Here is a 24,648-nt window from a genome sequence, read left to right as displayed (position 1 = left end):
AACGCTTTCTGTCCGCAAATTAATATACGAGAGCGCACATATACATGCACAATGTTTCCATTTTAAGGTCCCATGACACTCAAAACTTTCTGGTTATTTGTATATTAACTTGATCTCCCGAGTGAATAAATAACCCATGTTTCTTTTTTAAAATCAACAATGGGATAATTAGACCAATATTTGGAACATTTCTCGTGCTCTTCACAACTTGCTCTGCCCCGCCCCTCAAAAAAGTTGAGTTCAGCGAATCACACGTCACTTGACCGTTGACGTCATCTCCAGAACGCGACTCGCACAGAGTGGATTGATTAGACGTCGCGCGCCGTATAAAATACATACAAATGCATTGTGCACGTGTTTGCTATCTCACTGATCGTCTTCTGATGAACGAATGTCTAGTTGGTATTGCTACGTCGAAGTTATGAGGAATAAATTACAAGTGGAGGCAAGCGAACAGCACTGTTGTTGTTCATGCACTTATACCAAGGCCGTTGGCATGTGAATCACTTTTTGATTTGGGAGCAAGCATGATTCATTTCAGAATTTTCTAATTTAAGACAATATTGGTGATACAGCATGTTTCTGGTGGCAGCAAAAAAAAAAAAAAAAAATATCTATACACAGAGGACAATATGCTCTTTAAAATCTCAACGTTTTCACAAACGTCAACGGCATGCCTGGTGGGGTGGGGTTCGCTTAGGATAATGAACGTCCCTGCTTCTTTGACACATCGACAAAGGTATCGGGTAGGCAACATGCTTTGTAAAGGCACATGAGGAGTATATTTTGTTTCTGCACAAGTGGGTCAGAATAATACAGTTTGCACCGGCACATAAACGAATATACTTTTTGCAATACTGTAAAGGAATTAATACTGACTACACATGGTAATTTGCCCAAAATATTGCAGCAATTAAAATGTAAAGTACAATTATTAAATATAAATATATCCACAAGTTTGGAGACGGCGATGGTTCACGAGCAATTTACACGGTTCGCCTTTTTTATTTTTTGACCTTTGAGGGTATGCCACGGGCAAACTGGCGGGAAACGGGAAAAACGTAAATGATGACAAGTCTGGATATGGCAATGGTTCACGAGCGGTATTTGACGATGTCGATCGTTTCAGAAGTCAAGGATGAGACAAGGTGATAATTTTTGACCAAGTTATAAAAATGATCAACATGATGTGGTACAAGTGACAGGTTTTTGCTGCAAAATGTCGAAAACCCGGTTTCGTTCAACAACTTTCAAAATTTGACCTTTGCATAACCTTTAAAGGTCCCCAAAAAATGTTGTGGACATTAAAATAAGGAAACAGGATACGTGCTATAGTTTTTTGGAGTTAGTTCGTCAAAGAAGGTCGAAAACCCGGTTCGAGTCCCACAACTTTGAAAATTTGACCTTTGTGAACTTTAAAGGTCAAAGGTCAAGGTTCCTCTGGAACATTCCAGGAACAATATAATGTCATATAGGCTATATGGCATTTCGCACTACTCGGATTATCCATACTTTGATGAAATCAGTGTGAAAACAAACTTGAAGGAGGCGCCACGGCAAAGGTGTTCGAGATAGAGCAAAATGGTTTCAAGACTTTAAGTGGGGAATGACGTCAAGATTATGCAGAAAAAAATATTGTCATCCTAGCTCTCAAAGTTTGGGCGGTCGTATGATTTTTATGTCAAAATTCGCAATTTTGTAAGTTCATGACCTTGACCTTGGGACAAAAATGAAAAAATAAATAAATAAATAAATAAAAATCGAGCTCCGTGGAGCTATGGTTGGTGCCATTGGGCAAACCAAATACCGAAACCACTGCCAGATTCGACAAACCCCCTTGGAGAAGATGTAACTTAAAACCGGCTAACCCTAAAAACACGTTTTTTGGGCATGGCTCCGTCCATAATGGGCACACCACGCCCATTCTCAGGAAAACACAACGAGATCATGATATAAGCCTCCCATCCAAATTTTGTCAGGATCGGATCAAAACCCACGGAGCTATGCTCGGGAGACAGACAGACAGACAGACAGACAGACAGACAGACAGACAGACAGACAACAATAACGAATATAGTGGCCACTTACTGACTCATGAACCAAAAGTTGGTATGCAAGTAGTACTCGAAGAGCACTACTTGCATACCAACTTTCATTCGAAACAGTTGAAAACCCTAGGAGCTCGATGCCCAATTTATTGATTTTTTTGACATTTTCTAAGTTTGTGACCTTGTGACCTTGACCTTGGGACAAAAATGAAAAATCGAGCTCTGTGGAGCTATGCAGGTGCCATTGGGATAACCAAATACCGAAACCCCTGCCAGATTCGACAAACCCCCTCGGAGAAGATGTAACTTGAAATCGGCTACCCCCTAAAAACACGTTTTTTGGGCGTGGCTCCGCCCATAATGGGCACAGCACGCTCATTCTCAGGAAAACACAACTAGATCATGATATGAACCTCCCACCCAAATTTTATCAGGATCGGATCAAAACCCACGGAGCTATGCTCGGGACAGACAGACAGACAGACATACAGACACACACCCATAACGAATAGAGTGGTCACTTACTGACTCGTGAACCAATATAGTGCAAAGATAATGAGCAGACCTGCACAAAGAAATGAAAACTGCAACAGAAAAGAAATCTTGTTGACTTGTGTATACCCTTGAAATGAACTTACAAACAAGTGACAAGTCTGGAGACGGCGATGGTTCACGAGCAATGTACACGGTCGTAGTGTCGAACTGAAACATCGGTCTTCTTGAATCTGAGAATGTAATTCATTATACCCTGCCGAACACATCAGAATTTCACCATGCAAGTTTGCATATGAAAAATCTTGCTCCGTGGAGCTATGCAGGTGCCATTGGGCTAAACAAATTCCAAAACCCCTGCCAGATTCGACAAACCCCTGCCAGATTCGACAAATCCCCTCGGAGAAGATGTAACTTGAAACTGGCTACCCCCTAAAAACACATGTTTTTTGGGCGTGGCTCCGCCCATAATGGGCGCAGCATGCCCATTCTCCAGAAAACACAATTAGATCATGATACAAACTTCGCACCCTAATTTTACACAAGATCGGATCAAAACCCACGGAGCTATGCTCAGGACAGACAGACAGACACCCATTACGAATACAGTGGTCACTTACTGGCTCGTGAACCAATACAGGAATACCCATGCCCACCCAAGATAAAAAATAATGACGACAATAAATGTCCATTTGGATATCTGACAAAATGCCCACTTCACGCTTCCTCAAATCCCCGATACTACTATTACACGGCCTCATAGCCTCGGGACTCTTACGCATTGACTTATACATTGTGTGCATGCCCATACAAGGTACTTGTCAACTCAAGAGTCTAGACTAGTCCGATAAATCCGTCGTCCGTCCGACTTGGCCGATAAATCTGATGTGCTGTCGCTTTCTTTTATTATTCTCTTTTCTTCATCGTTTCCTACTGGCGCTACATGACGACAGTAGAAACTTTAGGGGGAGCACTCGGTAGAGTGCAAAACCTCCGTCGCCAATACTGCTAGGTCACTCAAGTGAACCTGATATCCTATTCATTCAATTTGACGTTAACAGTGCTCACAGAGTTATAGTTTGCAACTTTCCCTTTTACATACTCAATTCATTCGTCATAACAAGATTTCTTGAGACAGAAATTGATTTTACATAGGTATATCCACCTGAAGTTCCAAAATCAGCCGCAATTATAATTTTGGCATGTTTTTTGTTGGAAATCACTTATAACATGTAGAAATTGAAGAAAAAAATAATCGAAATTTTGCTGAAAAAAAAGTTGCAAATTTTTTTATTTCTCTAACAATTTTTTCTTTTTTTGGGGGGGGGGGGGGTTGGAAATCACTTGAAACATGTAGAAATGCAAAAAAAGAAAAATTCTAATATTTTTTCAAAATGGCCACCATAGCGGCCATATTGGATTTTGGACCAAGTCCAAAATCTAATGGCATGATCCTTGCACCATACCTAATTCCCCCACCAAGTTTTGTCAAAATCCGTCGAGGAGTTTTTCCGTAATACTGCTCACAAACAAACAAACAAACAAACAGAAAGTGGTGAAAACAGTAACCTCCGTTCTTCGATGGCGGAGGTTAATAAAATAAATAAAAGTGCAACAGAACGTCAGATTTATCGGACTACTCGAGACAATGGTGTCACAAGGTGTGTTCTGCACACAAGTTTTCATTGTATCCGAACAGCGAGATTGCTTCGTTTTATGCGCGGAGAGATACGGCTGATGACATGGGCTGGCCTTGCTTGCTACTCATTCGCTGCGGAGCAACATGCCCGCTGCGCTGCGCTGGTCACGTCACCTCACTAAAATATCTCTGATATCGAGCAGTATGCAAGTCGAATTTACATTATTGAATTACGAATAGGATTTTGTCTAACCAGTTGTTATTGCCAAGTCGTCCTTCGATGTCCTCCCGATCATCATGAACGCCGAGAATTTCAGCCAGTTTCCTCTGCTTGACCTGCTTCGGGCTCGTACTGGTAAGGCCGTATTCCATTTCCAGCTGCCTGAACTTCACCTCCCGCAACTATGTTATCCGACAATTCTCCATCTGATTCAGACCAAAATCCTTCATTTCTCTCACACTCACTTTCGCTACCAGACAAATCAAAGTCCATGTCATCCATTATTCAAAACCACATGTTCGATTTTTTTAAAGCAGAAATGAACGAAGCGTTTGAGTCGACCAATCAAATGTGGAAACAAACAGGAAGCCAATAGAATTACGTAGACCACCAACCCGAGTAATTTACGTGCAGCCTTTGTTGTTCTGGGGATGACGTCATGTGGGTTACGTCATGTGGTTCAGTAGATTTCGGCAGAATTTTTAGGGGCGTTCCCGAAAAGGTTTGTTTTTTAATTTTACATTTTACAGAACGAGTATTGTGAAGAAAATTGTCAGATCAGAAATCACAATGAAAAACTCCTGAAAGACATATATACAGGGGGCTACAAAAGTAGGTATACAGTAAGGATTATACCAGTATTATAATAGTGGTGCTGGGATTCATTTAATATTAAAATTCATTTAATTTGAACATTTGAGGGATTAATATGTTTATTATTGATATGTTATTATTGATATGCTTGTATAATTAATCAATAAAATAGGTTTTGTGTGCACGTTTTGTTTTTCATTACTGTATACCTACTTTTGCAGCCCCCTGTATATGCAATTTCAGTACTTTTGAGTGTCATGGGACCTTTAAACATAGTTCTTCAAAACAGGAATTAAAGTGGAAAATTACTAAAATTCAATTCAAAAATATATCAAGCCCCAGAGAACGCCCAATGTCAGTGTATGCTTTTCACAGCTTGAATCAACATGGCGGAACTCTGAACACGAGAGTCGATGGATGTTATTATTTATATGGATCTATGTCAAAGAGGCAGGTGGTATAATGAAAGCAGATCGCACATAATGGTGAATCAAAGTGATGTACAGTTGAAAAAAAAAAATTGCACATTTTCAGTGGGCGAGGCACTGCATGACACCGTGGGCCCCAACACAGATGTGTGGGGCCTGAACTTTGTACATAGATCGATGCATTTTTCGTTGTGTTTCGCAGAGGGATAGTACAGAGCGACATTGCGGGTACTTTTGCTGTGTATCGCCATGGCTTGCAAATGAACAATCAAGTAACTTTTAAAGTGCTCGCCAAATGGCTTAAGCTCTCAAGCAAGCACCCCAACAAAATGGTTGATAAGAAACAGCTGACTTGGGAAGCAATAGCAAGCTGATTGGTAATGGGACATACCGGGAAAAACAAAAACATCGCTAATTTCTTGAAATTTTCAGATTTCACTCCAAATTTTGACAGTTATTTAGTCCACGAGATCCAATCCTCAAATACAAAATCATATTTCCATTTTCTACTTGAATTAGTTCATGAGAGCAAATTGTGGAAAATCGCATCATATAATGCTCGAGATTGCTCCAAGCTCCTAATTTGAAAATTATAGCACCTATAAAAGCAATCTATACAGTGATTTATAGGCATGAAGATCAGGCATTCGATGATACAAGTGCGGATAATGGAAAACAAAAGAAATTGAGTGCAATATTAAGAAACCATTGGGGTCTGCTCCAAGTCAAGGCATTGTTGAGCAAACTAAGCAAAATGGCGGCTTAAGACCGCAGCGAGCTGACAAAGGGCTGACCAAGATGGCGCACCGCTATCTTCGTATGGCTTATTTTGCTTTTTTGTGATGAACACCCTCTAAGTTATCTTCAGAAGGAGTGTTTAAATTTACCCAAACACACAGTTTTCATTCATGCACTCCCTTGGAGTTCCCTTAGTAAGCATGTGAAGTTTTGGGATGCTAGGTTTTATGGTTTTGGAGTTATGAAGAAGACACACACAATTATAGATATAACAAGAAAAAGAGCAATCAGAGATTGCAGACCCTTGCCAGGACTTCTTTTGAGTGGTGCATTTCTTTTTATAGGTCTGAGGGTAAATCCAATATGGCTGCAAAACCATGTGTCCAGTCAAGTTGAAATTTAAAATATCTATTCCCCATCTCTACTAGATCATAAATGTGAACTTTCACATCGATTGATTAAGCGGTTCCAGAAAAAAAAAACATTATTTAATATTTTCTTCAATCCAATATGGCTGCCAAACAATGTGACCTTTCCTTAACACACTTTTGGAGAACACTTGTGTGAAATTTCCACTCGATTTGTCGAGCCGTTCTGGAGAAGATTTTTATGGGTTTTAGGGTAAATCCAATATGGCTGCCAAACCATGTGACCAATGACATCATTTGTGTGAACTTTTTCTTCCTCATGGACAGGCGGTCATACGTGTAAAGTTTTGCCTCGATCTGTTCAGCCACTTCAGAGAAGAAGATTTTTGAAGGTTTTTATTTTAAAACAATATGGCTGCCGAATCACGTGATCGATGACATCATGAAAAAAAAATTATGTGGACCATTTTATCCCAAGATGACCCTCAAAAAATTTCATACTGATTGGATGTGGCGTTCTACATGTGGAATTATGACGTCATAATGAGGGCACCGATGACGCCATAAAAAATCACTTATTCCCCATGATGAGTACTTGCTATGTGCCAAGTTTAAATTTCTTCCTTGGTGCGGTTTCAGAAATAGAGGTACAAGGTTTTTCCAATATGGCGGCCACACCACATGACCTATGATGTCATAATCATTAAAACATTCTACATGAGTAGTTGCACCAATGGTGAAAATTTTGTCTCAATCCGACAAACGGTTGCAGAGAAAAGCACAAAAGTTGTGTGGACAAACAAACAAACAGAAAGACAAACAAACGGACCCAAATGCAATATCCTCTCCTTTGGTGAGGGTGATAAAACAATACAACTGGAAAAAAACATGGCTGCATCGCTTGATGTGAGAAAAGTCCGAGAGATGTTAGCGATTCTCGCTGCCCAACCTTGTGGTTTATTTTCTGGAGTGAGCGTGCCCCACCTTTTGTATTAAACAGATACTCTGGTATTATATTTGAAGATTTAGGGAACAGTTATAGTCTGGCAGCCATTGGCTAAAGTGTGTTTTGGAGTACATACACAATTTTATTGCAGATTCTGGTAACATAGACTATACTAAACTCAAATCCGAGTGATGCCACTTTGTCACGCTTGAGCAATTTTTTTTAGGAGCAAAATTCAAAATGGCCACCATCAAAACCGTTTTTTGGCCGTAACTCGGCCAAAAATCGAGATATGAACCCGATTTCAGTGGCAAACCCTATGTTTTGGGGGTCAAGGAATACACTGATATGTTTAAATAAACCATATCATCCATATAAATAGTCCATATTGCAATATTGGAATATCAGATACCGAAGAAATGCCCGCCCGGAAACAATCAGATGCAGGAGACAGACAGAACCCACGAGAAAGATTGGCCACATGTATTGACCCTCTACAACCAGAGAATCACCCGGATGGGCTTGTGAACATTGTAACTGGAAGAATGAGTCCAAACATTGTCAACGCTGACATTTCTGTTGGCATAGGAGTCAAGCAGATGAAGGAGTATGAGGAGCAATGGCCAGACAGCTTCAACAAGCCGCTCAGCAAACAAGTAGTCACGATGGCAGTGTCCCGAAAGCAGATAAAGGTCGGACAAACACCTGTATATGACACGGGGCTCATATATTCAAGAGTGTTGGGCCTTCAGACAGTGAGGGACATCAACCTGAAAGATACCCTGAAGTTTGAGCTCGCCCCAGTACCGCCTTCTATGTTTGAAGATAACGGTGACATGCGAATCACAAAATCGAAAGCAGTCTTGAAGCAGAAATTGCAGGTAGAGGTGTCTGACAGAATGTTTCCAGCTGATGGAGCAATCATTGTAAATGGTTGTGCTATGCTGTGGGTGATTCAATGGCCATCGAAAGGAACAGTAGAGGACTATGTGCAGAATCTTCTTTCTTATTTGAGAGATAAGCTGAAGATATGAGATACGTATTTGGTCTTCGACCGGTATTATGACAACAGCATCAAGAAAGTCACGCGAACCGCTCGTGGAGGCAAAGATGCCAGTCAACAACACCAGCTGAATCTGACGCCACTCCCTGCACAAAATTTCGTTTTGACAGTGACAGAGAACAAAGTCCAGTTAATAAATATCATTTGCAGCTCCATCAAAGACCATCCTGAAGCATTTTCTACCAACACAAAGCTCATATTAACTGGACCTAACCCAATACCTATGGAAATTGCAGAATACCAAGTAGTAGAGAGGCCTGACCTAAGAACCACTCACGAAGAAGCTGATGTTATTATGGTACAACAAATGGTCCTTCTAGCCTCATCAAGAGTTCCGAGTATCCGGGTAATTTCAGACGACACAGATGTATTCATATTGCTGTTGCATTTTTACCAACTGAAGGAACTGGCATGCAACCTTGTGATGGTTGGTACAAGTCGTGACAGATCGTCTGTTGACATCAAGGCAATAGTGCAGAAGCATGCACATATTGTCACCCAAGTTCTGGCAGCACATGTGGTGTCTGGATGCGACACAGTTGCCTACCTGTGGGGTATCGGAAAAGGCACAATTGTGAAACACCTCAGAGATGGTCATCAATTAAATTATCTTGGTGATCTTGATGCAGAATTACCAGATGTCATATCTGAAGCAACTGCCTTCTTTGCTGCTTGCTATGGATCCCAGGAAACAGAAGACATAACATGTCAGCTATTCGATTTGATATCTGGTCTTCGAAGATGGCTAACAAGAAGCTGACATCAGCACCAGAGTTAAAAACTCTACCACCAACCACTGTGGCTTTCATCCAACACGTTCTCAGGGCGCACTTGCAGGCAGCAATATGGTGGGCTGCATTAGATCCAGACCCACCATTGATCGATCCAACGAGTCATAGATGGTCACATGAAGAAGTGTCGAGCATGTTGCTCCCTGTGTCTCTGCCTCCGGATGTCATCAGAGCTCCTGAAAATGTTCTCAAGATGATCAGGTGTGGGTGCAGCTCAGTGCGACCCTGTGCAACGAATAGATGTAGTTGCTCTGCTGCCAGGCAATCCTGTTCATTGTTCTGTGGCTGCCATGGTATGGAGGAATGTCAGAACGACCAAACAAAGTCTGTATCAGCAAGCGAAGCTGTGGAACTTGAGTGAACACTAGTTATTTGATTTATGCAGCTGTCTTGTATGTGAGATTGAGTGAAAGAAAGATCGAGTGAAAGCAGAATGAAAGAAGTTCATCAGCAACCAATCAGTGTATTCATAGTTGATAGCATGGACAGACCCCTTTTTGGATTGGAATTTGTGTAAAATTTGTGTAAACCTTGCTTATTACGTTTATTTGGTTATGTGTTAATATAATTAATTATAGTTTGTTGTTACCTAATCATTGTATTACTCAACTGCACTGTTGGAAATAAAGATATACAATACAATACAATATACTGTTTACCACTTAAATCAGGTTCATATAGATTTTGGGCATAGTTACAGCTGAAAATAGTTCGGTCGATATTTTTTCAGTCAAAATATTATATCTAAATAGAAAAATTGCAATATAGACGATTATTATGAGTTGTCTGGTTTATTTAAACATATCAGTGTATTCCTTGATCCCCAAAACATAGGGTTTGCCACTGAAATCGGGTTCATATCTCGATTTTTGGCCGAGTTACGGCCAAAAAACGGTTTTGATGGCGGCCATTTTGAATTTTGCTCCTAAAAAAATTGCTCAAGCGTGACAAAGTGGCATCACTCGGATTTGAGTTTAGTATAGTCTATGCTACCAGAATCTGCAATAAAATTGTGTATGTACTCCAAAACACACCTCGAGTAAAATTCCAGTTCTGCATCCAGACTATTAGAGAAAGGCCAATCATAAAACTCAAAGTAACCCATTCCTAGCAACCCGCTGATGAAGATTACCATGCATTGACTTGGCCACCCTGATACCAATCTATACATACATTATTAGAAACTGTGGGGGGGGGGTGGGGATAAAGGCAAGGATTATGGGTGGGTTTTGCTGAGCAGAAAGCAAAATAAATGAAAACATCAAATCAGCAAAAAACGAAAAAAAAAAATTAAAGGACAAAAACAAACTGACCGCATAACTCCCATGAGTAACATGGCTGGGAGCCAATCAGGCAGGAGAGTGCCAGCTCCACAGCAATGTGTCTGGCAACCTGTAGGATAGAGGTTGACCAAACGAGTATGGGCCATATAAAGCAACGAAAGCAGAGCCTGTGTTGCTCCCAGAGTCACTGTTGTCACCATCTGTGCAGCTCCTGAAATGAAAAGGAGAGGAAAATTTATTACAAGACATAATAACCTTCTTCTTCTTCTTCTTCTTCTTGCATACGGCAGTTTGGCTGCAGGGTGGCCATCATTTTGTTGGGGCGTGACTATGCCGCTGAGGCTGTGCACCTATACCAGTACACTGGTACCCACCTATACCAGTACACTGGTACCCGAGTCAACCCCGGCCAATGGTGTTAGTTCACCAGCCAATGGGGCTCAAACTCAGGACCCTCAGATCCCAAGCAAGCCACCCTAACGTCATAGCCAACATCAAGCTTCATAATAACCGAAACAATAACAATGAATGATTCAAGTCGCAAAAACTTTGTGAGAAGCTCCCTGAAGAAACCACTGCGACTTCTCTAACAACCCTAATTATTCCCATCCTCTTGTGGTGTCAGCTGGGGAAAAAATCAGGGAAAAAACTTTCAGGAACCAGCCGGCCAGGCCTTACGTTTGACAGAAGGTAGCAGAAGTTGGAAGATGTCCCAGAGTTCTGTCAACGACATGACTACTCTTTGATGAAAGACACCGTATAATCTTTACCAACTTTGTCAGCCTTAATGGGATAACATGAGCCCTGAGACACTTGCATGAATAGATGCCTCCTGTTAAACACACTGTTTTTCACATCCAGGTTTCTTCAGGTTGTTAGATGGTGAGGTAACACATTTACGTTTGCGCTGTCTCGCCTGAGTTTGGGGCCCGACCTGCTATAAACTGTTGGATCGGTGTTTCGCAGACAGGACATTGTGTTGTCATGCGTCATCCCATAGATGGATGTTAATCTGGGTGTCCTGTCTGCTGATGTTAATCTGTCTGCGGTCACTTGCTCCTAAATGCTTCCCTACCTCCACCACATTGGGATCGTTACTTAAAAGGAGGTCTAACACTGCACTCCCCCGAGTGGGCTTATCGACAAACTGGGTTCAACAGGTGAAGATCCGAATCCGGATCTGGATACGAGAATTTTTTTTAATTTTTTTAAGTAATTCTTCACCATTGAGAGACAGTCGTGTATGGCATGATATTTCAAAAACGTAATATAATGGGCTTCATATGTTCTCGTAGATCAGGCATTGCGTGGCAGAGGTATGTGCTCTATTGAGTGCCCTTCTAGTTTACTCATTGTAATCATCTAATTTATTTTGCTTTCCCAACTCTGGACTCAAGCACGCCACTCAAGCAAGCAGTCCAATGAAACGGTTGAAGAAACTATTTAAAACGAAATGTTTCATTATTTTTATATGTATCTACATATGCTGATGTGACGGGTCGTATAACGAAAGAAGATTGTACAAAACAAAAGGAAACGTGGTGTAAAATAAAATTGCACATTTTAAGCGAGTGAACCACCACTCGATGCATCACAAGGCCAAAAACCTTGGTCAAATCAATCGATATTGTTGCGACCCTGCGGGTACAACGAGGGAGGGGCTATCCCTGGTTTCTCCCTGGACTCTCCTGGAATCGCAGGTCGTCGCACTAAAATAAATTTGTGTTGCAGCGGATCACTAAATCGACCGCGAACACCAATAATTTGACCACGTAGCCCAGTGTCCTCTGATTACCGTTTAACTAGGAACACATGGTCGCCTTAATCGGGAAATTGTGCCCTCAATGTGTACTTGCGTTACTTACCATATCAGGTGCAGCCAAGCGGAGCTGCCAAGTTCACACTGGCTGACAAGCAGATTTTGGGGGATAACTTCCTGGCTATTCTAAGGTGCGGACCATGCTCGACCAAGGGAGGACAAAAACGAGCTGGGTGCATTAATTTTAACGAAGCAAGGCAAGTTATGTGGCAGTATGGGTTTATTCTCAAGATGCACAGCAGGGTAAAGCAAGGAATTTGTGGGTGTGGCAAAAGAAATGCAATATTCACAAAAGAAGACAGTGTAGATTTACACTACTGGTCAAAAGTTTTAGAACACCCCCATTTTTCAGTTTTTACTGGACTTTAAGCAGTTCAAGTCCAGTGAATAACCTGAAATGGTACAAGGCTAAGCGGTAAAATGCCAGAGGTTAAAAAACAAAAGTTTAGGTTCCCAAAAACTGAAAAATAATCTAAATTTCAAAGTTGTTTAAAAGGCCCTTTTCAGGTAACAAGTAATGGGTTAGCAACTGTAGCTGTTCTGCAGCAATGGAAGTCAATTAAGCCTTGAAAGTTGATGCAAACAATTCCTTCAGGTGTCCCAACTTTTGTTGATGAGTTACACACCCTCTGTCTATATAAAATCAGTGTTGGAACAGATTGTGCTGCTGCACCCTCTGAAGCATTATTTGGACAATATTGCACTGCAGGAAATAGTATATTGCTATCATAATGGTGAGAAAAAGACAATTAACAAAGGAAGACAGACAGACCATTATAACCCTTAAAAGTGTAAGTCTTTCCTTTGGAGAAATTTCAAAGAAAGCCAAGGTGTTAGTGAGTACAGTTTCCTACACCATCAAAAGGCACTTGGAAACTGGAGGAAACTCTGACAGGAAGAGGTCTGGCAGACCCATAGCCACAACACCATCAGAAGACAAGTTTGAGAGTCAACAGCTTGCGTGATAGGTGGCTCACAGGACATCAGCTTCAAGCACAGCTTAAGGCCCTGTCACACCTTGACGTTTTAGCCAGCGTATGGCACCGTATCAAAATGTATCTAAAACGCTGGCGTACGCTGAACTATTGATGTTTTTTTTCAGTTTTGGGCGTATAATAACGAGTTGGACGTATGCATAACGTATTAGTAACATACAAACGTTTCGATAACTTATAGATAACTTATACCAACGAATGGTTAGCATGTTGTCCGCGTTCACAACCCATGCCCAACGATAGTCGAACATGCATAGCGCGCGGCAGAGTATCACCGACGATCACATGGCGTAGCCTATTAATAGGCTGCCGCTCAACGATTTAAATCATAACCGCACTAGAAATCAAAGTGTCAACTTCAACGTCATGCCGAAGAAAGAAAAAAATAAAAATAAAAAACCATGGAGTCTGGAACACTAACAGGTTCCTCCTGTGAAGCCCATTTTTATATACCAATTCCCCTAAACGCTGCCAATATGCCATTATACGGTAGCTGTAAGTTAGAAACACGTTCAGTAAGTTTTGTGGTCGTCCGGAAGACGTCAAATATGTCTACATACGTCAATGTGCGTTGGAGATACGTTACACAGGTTCAAAGCACGTAACTCAGAGGTTAGAAATAAGTTTCAAGTACACTAAACATTACCTCGACGTGTTTCGACTTATGAGTAACGTGTGTCAACGATCGCATAACGTGCCTACAATTTATGGCCAGTGTATGCGGAACGTGCGAGTCATATGCTGGCATATGTCGAAAAAATTTGAGCATGCTTAAAATTTGTCGACGAGCTTGGCGTACTATGACGTATGCCAGCATGCTTCAGCGTGCTATTAACGTATACAAAACTTACTCATAACGTATTCGACGTGTGCCAGTGTATTCGCCAAATTTTTCATACGTCGGCATACGCTGGCTAAAACATCAAGGTGTGACAGGGCCTTTAACACTGCTCGAAGTAAGGAAGTCCCAGTTTCAACTGTGAAGAGAAGACTTTGAGCTGCAGGTTTAACAGGTTGAGTGGCAGTAAGAAAGCCATTGCTAAGATGGCAAAATAAGAAAAAGAGGCTTGCCTGGATCACGAAGCACCGCCAGTGGACAACTGAAAACTGGAAGAAGATCTTATGGACCGATGAATCAAAATTTGAAATCTTCGGTTCATCACGCAGAGTTTTTGTAGGCCGTTGAGTAGGCGAAAGGATGTTTCCTCAGTGTGTGACACCAACTGTCAAACATAGCGGAGGAAGCGCGATTATCTGGGTCTCTTTTGCTGGATCCAGAGTCGGCGACTTTCACAGAGTGACTGGCACCCTGAACCAAAAGGGCTACCACAGCATCTTGCAGCACCATGCAATACCCTCTGGTCTACGCCTAGTTGGTCAGGGGTTCATCCGACAGCAAGATAACGACCCAAAACATAACTCCAGGCTGTGTCAGAACTACCTTAGAAGAAAAGAACAAGACGGTAGGCTTCAAATCACAGAATGGAAAGGACGGTCTCCAGACTTAAACCCCATCGAGCTGGTTTGGGATGAACTGGACAGAAGGGTGAAAGCAAAGCAACGTACAAGTGCAACACATTTGTGTTGCGAGTCAGTAAGGTTCGCTCTGAAAAGAACGGTTGTTCGGGACTTGCCCGCACTGATTGCTCTTGTGCGTCCAAGTGGACAAAAGATAGATGGAGAGAAGATGCATAAGAGAAAGACCTTCACAGAGTCGTGTAAGCGCAACTATTGGCTGCTGGATGCAGTTGAGCTGAGAGTCAATGAAACGGGGAGGGTCCTGGCTCATGCTGGTAGTCACTTGCTCCGCTCCGATTCCTCGCTCGGCTACTCTGACTTGTGGCGTTATTCGCTCGACACTGGAGAGCTCTTGTCTTGCCGCCTCGAGAGATGAAGTGAAGCCTGCCCAGTCTGCTCATATCTCTGCTGCAATCTGCTGATATCTGCTGATTGCAAGCCAAATTGCTCCTTTTATGGGCCCTGAGCGAGGGAGGAGTTAAAAATCAGATCAAACGAGGCTGTAGGCATTTCCAGATTCCAGACAGCAGTCACCATGCACCGTAGCCACTCCCTACCTGACCTCCGAATCAAAAATGGCCCCAAATTTCCTTACGCCGGGCCATGCATTGGAGCTCCGATATAAACATGGGATGAGAGTTTTCGGGAGCGCTCTCTGGCCCCGAACGTGCGCTGACTCCTCAAGCGTGGCCATTTAGGGAAACCCCAGTGCTATTCAAATGTCTTTGTCTGAATCCTAGCACATGCTCATGCTTTGAGTTACACCCCAAAACACCCCGATTCTCCTTACTCTCGTTCCTTCAGCATCTTCTGAGACAGTGGTGAGCATCTGAGGGGGAGAGGGTAGTTGTGGCGGTTATCGAGAGGTGAGAGAAGTGGGTGACTTTATCTGCCATGACCTTTCCTGGGAAAGTCACATTTCCGACCTCGCCTCAAAAGCCAGTCGCCGACTGGGAATCCTCCGTCGTGCTAAGTCCTTCCTCGGCCCTCTTGAGCTCCTGACCACTTACAAAGCTTTTGTCCGTAGCCTGATGGAGTACTGCTCTCCCCTCTGGGCTGGTGCTCCTGCCTCCCACCTTTCTCAGCTTCACGCTGTCGAAACCAGGGCATTTAAGATCATCGGCATCTCCCGCAATGAAGCTGAGTCTTTGGGCCTCTCACTCAATCACCGTAGGTTGGTCGGTGGTCTGTCTTCTACCGACTCCTCTCCAGCCTTGCCCCCCCTGCTCTCTCTGCGATTTGTCCCCACCACATTTCCACAGGGCGCTCAAGGTCCGCCAACAACCCCCTTCTGGTAAAACTACCAAAATCACGAATCACTGCTCATCTTCACTCTTTCATTCCTCTTTTTTCCCGCCTTTGGAATAAACTTCCTCACTCTATTCTTTCCCATTCTTCCCTCCAGGCTTTCAAAACAGCTGTTCACCACCACCTCTTATCTTCCCCCATCCAAATCCTCGATCTTTTCTACCCCCGATAATCCACCCAAGCCCACTTCCTTCATTTCTCCTGCTTTCCTTCCTGAAAGTCCCTGAAATGTCCATCTTCTCTTCGCCATGTTCCCCGTCCCATCCCCATCCCTCTCCCTTCCACAGTTCACCTAATGTGTCTGTTCCCCACTGTTTTGTCCCTTCCACTCCCGCCCCTCTTGTCTCATGCCTCCTTGCTGTGAGTTGTGTGTTAGCTCTCATACGAGCCTTGACCAAGGTATACGAAAAAAAAAAAAAAAGTGTTGTGACGTTTGTAGTGAAGAGATTGGGAAAGGTGATTGTAAAGTTGGCGTTGCGGCGAAGACATTGGAGATGGTGTTCAGAGCTGTGGCGGTTGTGGTGAAGGCGTGGACGTTGGTTGTTGTGGAGATTTTTTAGATGTGTGGAGTGGTTATGGTGAGCGTTGTGGTGAGCATAATGTGGGTCTGAGGTGAGGCAGTAGTTGGATTTTGGCGTGGTTTGAATGGGAATTGGCATGCGTAGAGCAAAGGAACCTCGCTCCCCTTCACATTCCTGGCATTGTTACTGTTCTGCACGCGTGGCTTGTGTAAGAGATAGAGTAAAGTCAAGCATTTAAATTAAAAGAATGAAGAGGGGGTTGAAGACCTAACTAAAAGCCCAACGCAACGCATCTTTCCCATTTACCCACTAGACATATGGAAAGGATGAACTAGACACATACGAAAGAAACAACTGCCTTAGGATCGCTGTATGTTGTGTGCAATTGCCTCGGAGGAGTGCCAGTTTTGCAAAACTGCAACAATATATTCAGTGACAGTGAAAATATTGTGGAGTGCTCGCCACGTGGCTTAAGCACTCAAGCAAGCACTTCAACTAAATGGTTGATAAGGAAAGGCGAGCTTGGCAAGCGATTAGTGTTCGCCAATTCGTTATTTAAACATCATGCACCCAGAGACGCCCAGAATGTCAAGAGATGTCCGAGTTGGACAAAGGAACACTTTTTTTAGTTTGAAATTCAGCTGAGACCAAGAGATTCTAAAGGTTATCGCATGTGAGGAAATGAAATAAAACCACGACCACTGGTGTCTCCAGGCATTTATAAGCATTGCAATGTATCCAGAGATTTGTAGGTATAACAATCTGGCAATTGAAGATACAAGTAAGGAAAGTGGGGGGGGGGAACTGTCAATAAATCATTGTGGCCTGTTCCGAATCAAGGTATTGTTGAGCAGGCCAAAAAACAATGACAGCTTAAGACTTCAGCGAGCTGACAGAGGGCCGACTAAGACACGCCACCATCCTCGTAAGGCTTATTTTGTTTTTTTTTGTGATGAGCACCCCCTAAATTATCTTCAAAAGGGATGTTTCAATTAACCCAAACAAGCAATTTTCATTCATGCACCATCTTGGAGTTCCCTTAATAAACGTGCAAAGTTTCAGGCCACGAGGTTTCATGGTTTTGGAGGACACACGCGCGCGCGCGCGCACGCACGCACGCACGCACGCACGCACGCACACACGCACACACACACGCACACACACACACACCTGCAGTGATGGAGGCAGCGGTATGTTGCCTATACGCCACCCAAATCAAGGGATGAGTCAAAAGACCATGTTGCACACTTGGAACAAAAATAAAAAAATTAATAAACAATAATTAAAATAAATAATAATAATAATAATATCGCCGATCAGGTGGGTACTCTTCTTCTCCCATTCTTCCCTTTTACAGTGCCTTCAGAAACTATTCACACCCATTGACTTATTCACATTTTGTTGTTGCAGCCTGAATTTACAATGGCTTAAATTCAAATATTTTTTGGCACCGATCGACACAAAATACCTCATAATGACAAAGTGAAAATACGTTTTTAGAAATTTTTACAAATTAATGAAAAATGAAAAGCTGAAATGTTTTGCGTCAATAAGTATTCAACCCCTTTGCTATGACACTCCAAATTGAGCTCAGGTACTTCCAATTTCCTTTAATCATCCTTGAAATGTCTCGACAACTTGATTGGAGTCTACCTGTGGCCAATTCAATCAATTGTACATGATTTAGAAACAAACACACCTTTCAAGACAAGGTCCCGCAGTTGAAAGTGCATGACAGAGCGGAAACTCCACCATGAAATCCAATAAACTGTCCGTAGAATTCCAAGATCGAATTGTTCGGAGGCAAAGATCTGGGGAAAGGTATAAAACAATTTTTCGAGTGTTGAAAGTTCCAAAGAGCACAGTGAGCTCATTAAGAAATGGAAAGAATATGAACTACCCAGACTTCGTAGAGCTGGCCATCTTTCCAAATTGAGCAACCGGACAAGAAGGACCTTAGTCAGGGAGGTGACCAAAAACCCAATGACCATTCTGAAAGAAGTACAAACTTTCTTGGCTGAGATGGGAGACCCTGCCAGAAGGACAACAGTCTCTGCAGCACTTTACAAATCAAGGCTTCATGGGCGAGTGACCAGATGGAAGCCACTTATGAAGAAAAGGCACGTGACAGCACACCTTGATTTTTCAAAAAGGCACGTGAAAGACTCAGAGCATGAGCAAAAGATTCTGTGGTCTGATGGGCCGAAAATTGAACTCTTTGGTCTGAATGCAAAGCACTACGTGTGGCAGAAACCGAGCACAGCTCATCACCCATCTAACACCATCCCTACCATGAAGCATGATGATGGCAGCATCATGCTCTGGGGATGCTTTTCGGCGGCGGGGACTGGGAGACTTGTAAGGACAGAGGGAACAATGAATGGAGCCAAATACTGACATATCCTTGAAGAGAACCTGCTTCAGAGTGCAAAAGACTTGAGACTGCGGTGAAGATTTACATTCCAACAAGCATTCAGCCAAAGCAACACGAGAATGGCTTCAGAACAAGAATGTGAAAATCCTTAAGTGGCCCAAAGCCCAGACTTGAATCTCATTGAGAATCTGTGGAAAGACTTGAAGATTGCTGTTCACCAACGCTCCCCATCCAACGTGACAGAGCAAATATGCAAGGAAGAATGTGAGAAAATCCCCAAATCCAGATGTGCAAAGCTGATAGACACACCCAAGAAGACTCGAAGCTGTAATCACTGCCAAAGGCACTTCTACAAAGTATTGACTCAGGGTGTTGAATACTTGTTGATGCAAGACATTTCAGCTTTTCACTTTTAATTAATTTGTAAAAAAAAAACAAAAAAAAAAAACACATTTTCACTGTCATTGTCGGTTATTTTATGTACATCAATGACAAAAAAAAAAATTAAGTTTATTCCATTTTTAATTTAGGCTGGAACAACAAAATGTGAAAAAGTCAAGGGGTGTGAATACTTTCTGAAGATAATGTATAAGGGGTGAGGTCTAATGGCACCACACTTCGACCCTGCCTTGATCACGATACTTCTCCTCTTCCCTCTGTCCTCAGCCAACTCTCTCCACTCTCCAATCACCCTCACCTTATTGATGCCTCTCCTCACACAATCCTCGCATTTCAACCACTGTCTTCCTCTTTTCCTGCTGCCTTGCTCCCTCAACCTATACGCTCTTTGCCATTCTCTCTCCCCCCATCCACCTCAAGTGACCAGCCCATCTCAGCCAGAATTTCACTAATCTCCCCATCAAGCTCATCCATCCTCCTTCCATCCACCCTCTTCACTCCCACAATCCTCACACACGTGCAGCAGCCTCTGTTGGTGTCTCTTTGTCAGTGCCACATCTCCAGACAGTAAAGGTAGGCCGGCATTACACACATCATCAGAACCTTCTCTTTCAATTTCCTTGATATCTTTCTGTCTGCCATGCACCCACCTGAATCCTCCTCCGCACCTCTGCCTTGGACTTACCATCCCCAGTCACTGTTCCCCTCCAAAGAGTCAAACCTATTTCCCTATCTGATCTCCTCCCCCCCAACGTGATATCCATTTTATTTGCTGCTCAACTCATCACCTCAGTCTTCTCCAACCATATCTTCAGCCCATGCTTCCCAAATGCCTCCTTCAACACCCCCAGTACTTCACGCATCCCCCCCCCCCATCACAACAGCCAGATCGTCCATATACAGCATCCTCCCCACACTATCCCAAATGTTAACCTTCCTACTTACCAGAGGCATCACCACGATAAACACGAGTTGGCCGAGAGCATTTCCCTGGCTCAAACTGATGTTCACGCTGAACTCCTAAGACACTCTATGACCAACCAAAACTCTTCCCTTCGTTCCCTTGTAAATCCTTTCCACCAACCTAACTTCTGCTTACAGCACTCCCATCCATCTCAGTGCCACAATCATCATCTCTATTGGTACAGCGTCGTAGGCCTACTCGAGGTTCACAAATCCCAATGGCATTTCATCTTCTACCTCAAACCTCTTCTCAACCAGCTGTCTCAGTGTGAACATCGTATCAGACGTCCCACTACCCTTTCTAAAACCCTGCTGCTCTACTCAGATCTCAATCTCCACACTCTTCCTTATCCTCCCATCCATAATTCTCTCCAGCACCTTCATGACATGACTAAGAAGCGGAATGCCACTGTATTTCCTCGGATATTGGACATCTCCCTTCCCCTTCCACATCAGTATAATTAACCATGTCCTCCAATCCTCCGGAATTGAACCCTTTCTCATACATCTTCTTTACGATAATTCACCGTCTGTCCGTCTGTCTGTCTGTCTGTTCCCAGGTACCACAAAAACAGCTGAACTGATCGCAACCATTTTTTGGGTGTGTAATCCTGGGACCCCTTGGAGTAAAATAGGCATAAATATTGTTACGGTTGTGGAAATTCACAGAACACCATTCAGGTTCCGCAGAGATCAGTTATTTCGATAAGTATGTGTTTCAGGTTAGATTCCCCCACCGATGTATAACGGGTCTTGTTCGTGTGCTGGGCTGTGAATCTTCGAGGTAGCCGTTATTCTTTTCTGTCTTTTATTTTCAACAATGCCATCAACTCCACAACACCGCCATCTTCTCGACAGCGCCATCAACATCGCAACACCATCACGCCCTCCTCAGCTACAGCGGTAAAGTGCCGTTGACACAGACATGCCGCGCCGCATTGGAGGCCACATTCCACCGTCCGTGTGCAAACAAGCCGTGAAACGGATGATTTGCATATTCGGATCAAGATGAGCTATGCCTCGGAAAAGACTGGCCAATCAGAACGTCCGTGTGCAAACAGCCGTGAAACGGCTAATTTGCATAGTCGGATCAAGATGAGGTCTGCCTTGGAAAGGACTGGCCAATCAGAAAAGGGGTTTCCACCAGGGGTGAAAGGGCAGAGGTGAAAGTAGGCAGAGCCAGCCTCGGGTGAAGGTTCGAAGGGCGGGCACCCCCACCCGATAAAAAGGGCAGAGTTGCATCCCAAAAGCCAGTTGGAGTTGAGCGCCAAGAGCCAGTTGGAGTTGAGCGCCAAGAGCCAGATGGAGTTGAGCGTCAAGAGCCAGTTGGAGTCGCGTCGCAAGAGTTGGAGTTGAGCGCCAAGAGCCAGTTGGGGTTGGACGGGATCGAGACGCAACGGGAGAAGTAAAGTGGTTCAGTTCCGTGGGTCAGTTGAGCGCGAAGAGTCGGGGTCGAGCAAGCTGCGTCGCGGTCCAGGCAGATGGCCCTGAGAGCTTTGAGCGGCGCTGAGGAGGGAACGGGTCGTAAAAGAGCATCCACTCAAAGAGAGCAAGGCGTGTTCGCTCCTCTGAAGCGTCGTTGGCCAGGCCCGATCGACCAGGCCGCGGGGAAGGCCAAGCGACCAAGGGAAGTCGCCCGCCAATCTGCTCAAGCAACTGGCGCGTTTTACGACGCCCCAGGTAGAACAGAGACACAGGAGTCGCCGACCCAAAGACCGTTGAGTTGCCACCAAGGGGCGGCCAGGTAACCAGCCCGGTCTCTTGGAGCCCTTCGGTCATCCCGGCTCTGAGTACCATTAAAGGCTCACGAGCCCCATTTCTTTTCCTTGGGTTTTGTATGGAAGTCTGTGGCGCCTTGTCTCATTAAGTAGAAATTGTGATCAAGTGCATGATTGCGTGTACATTCTTGCATAGACCTCGACTGCAGGCTTTTTGCTCGTGTCATGTCCCCAACCCCCCATTCATTGACTGCTTACGTGCTAATTGCAAATAAATGCTCTATTGTTTAAATGTCGATCTGCTCGTTTGCGTAATTTTCCTTACATTGACTGCCACTACGCGTTCGGGCAATTAACTGGCTATTGAAGCCGATAAAAGTGATAATGTGGTCTGACGGAACTTGGCGATTTAAAACCTCTCGGCAATACCCACACGGGACGAGCATGCCTAACAGCTCGTTCCGTACAAGTTCCCATCGAGGTATAAGCTCTCGGTATTTCTGTCCGCGCGAGTAGTTAGGTATATCGACAATTCGGCGATTAACCCTGTAGCGCGTGGACAGAATATTGACAAGTTTATGGTGCGTTAAAAGGCACCCGTAGCTGGTTTCCGGGGTTGTCCGGAAAGCTACGACTGGATTCCGGCCTTCGGTGGGCACACGACCACATGTGACTGAAGCGGTCGTGCTCACGCCGACGCCGGCGGAAATCTGTAACAATATACTCACATGACCCCCTTGACGGCTCCCGTAGGGAGCGGGTGCTTTGAGTACATTCAATAGCCTCTTTGTCCAACTGACCGACTTCTCCTGCTGCAATTATTATCTCTGTGCACTCATCAATGCCTGGCACTCTTCTCTTCTTCATCCTCTTCAATGCTGTCCACAATTCCTCTCCCATGATCTCCACCAAATCCACTTTCCCCTCCATATAACATGGTAGCTCCAGCTCGCCGTTGCTTCCTTCCCGGTATAATAGCTCTTTGAAATATCCTTGCCACAACTTCAATGCTGCCCCCCCTTCTCTGTCAGGAGCATCCCGCCACTATCCTTAATCACCGCCGCCCCCCCCCTTTCATGTACCGACTATCCTCATCCCTGTTAAGCCAATTTATGGACCACCATCCTCTCCCAAACCTCCTTTTCTCAACTGCCTTCGCGACCTCCTCCATCCACCATATATGGTTCCTATCCCTCAACGATGCACCTTTTGCTGACGTCCTTCCACACAAAACTGCAATTCCCCTCAATTCCTCACCATACTTCTTCACAAAGTTGCTCATACCTGGCCCTCACCCTCTCCTTGTACTCAGCATTTGCCTGACACGTCACCCCCACCCCACCCTTTAATAATTTTCCAAACCCTGCTCTTAATGCTTCAGTTACATTTGGCTCAGCGGCCGTAGGGTCTAAAAAAATATCTACGGCCACTAGCAATTATAGGGGGCCGCAGTATTTCCACAGTCACACAATGTAGCATTCACATATGTTTTTATTTTTGGGTAGCCGCACGGGGTATTTAGAAATTGTGGAGACCGAAAACATGGTGGTGCCGTACGGTCTTTGATTTGATGTCGCACGGTGACCTGAGGGCGTCCCTGCGGCGGCCATATAATTTTCAAGGCAGACGCAAGGTCGCCTCAAGGTGCCCGCAAGGCGACCGCAGGGGGGGGGGTCCTAAGGCGAACGTGGAAATATTGCGGCCGCCGTAATTTTTTGGGGGTTGGCAAAATTCATTTTTCATTGATAAGAGCCTTCGGAAAACGCACGAAAAACGCAAGCCCACCGTACGCCTACGTACGGTCGACGTGGAACACATCTACGTCATGGCTATGGCTTGTCGAATTGCTACGGCCAACCTAGAAATGAAAAAAAGTTATAACTCTGCGCTTTAATTCCACGGAGACCCCTACAGCCTGTAAAACATAGCCATATGGCGTAGGGCCCTCTGAGGCCACCTCAGAAACTCTGCGGCCACCGCACTTTTCTGTCAATTCAGGGGCGTGGGGGGGGGGGGGGAGTACGGCCGCCGTATCCTCGCCGTACAGCAAATGTGACTCATGCTTAACCAATCACGTTTTCTTCAACCATACAACAAGCACCTTGTGCTGGGAGCTAACACGTTATCCAACCACTGCCTGACAATCCTGAACCCTCCACAACTGTTTCTTTCATACCACCACCAAATCCAATTGTGTTCTTTGCTGTCTACTCCAAAAAGTAAATCTTGTGGCTTTCCCACTTTTAAAAGAATGAACCAGCTATGGCCATCCCATTCCCAACCACCAGCTCTTGACAATCTATATTCCTCCTTCTGCAGCCAAATTTACAAAACCTTTCCTTTTCACCGGGCTCCACAACTCCCACATGCGTGGGAATGCTTTTCACCGGGCTCCACAACTCCCACAACTCCACAACTCCAGC

At 44.1% G+C, this 24,648-nt stretch overlaps 1 protein-coding gene across 6 annotated transcripts in view; it reads right to left on the bottom strand.

Annotated features, from left to right (window-relative positions):
* LOC147024241 (solute carrier family 35 member E2A-like) overlaps positions 1-24,648 on the bottom strand; it is a 145,808-nt gene that overhangs the window by 117,916 nt on the left and 3,244 nt on the right. For all 6 annotated transcript variants that reach the window (XM_085883963.1, XM_085883962.1, XM_085883959.1 and 3 more), the window contains one exon: positions 10,641-10,821. In XM_085883963.1, the coding sequence (XP_085740089.1) occupies positions 10,641-10,821 (181 nt within the window). The remainder of the gene's footprint in view (positions 1-10,640; positions 10,822-24,648) is intronic.

Source organism: Eptatretus burgeri, chromosome 6 (assembly GCF_056783735.1).
Source record: "Eptatretus burgeri isolate ZD-2024b chromosome 6, Ebu_testis_v1, whole genome shotgun sequence".
NCBI lineage: Eukaryota > Metazoa > Chordata > Myxini > Myxiniformes > Myxinidae > Eptatretus > Eptatretus burgeri.
Note: the sequence above shows the minus strand (reverse complement) of the source record. Positions and strands in the feature narration are given on the sequence as shown.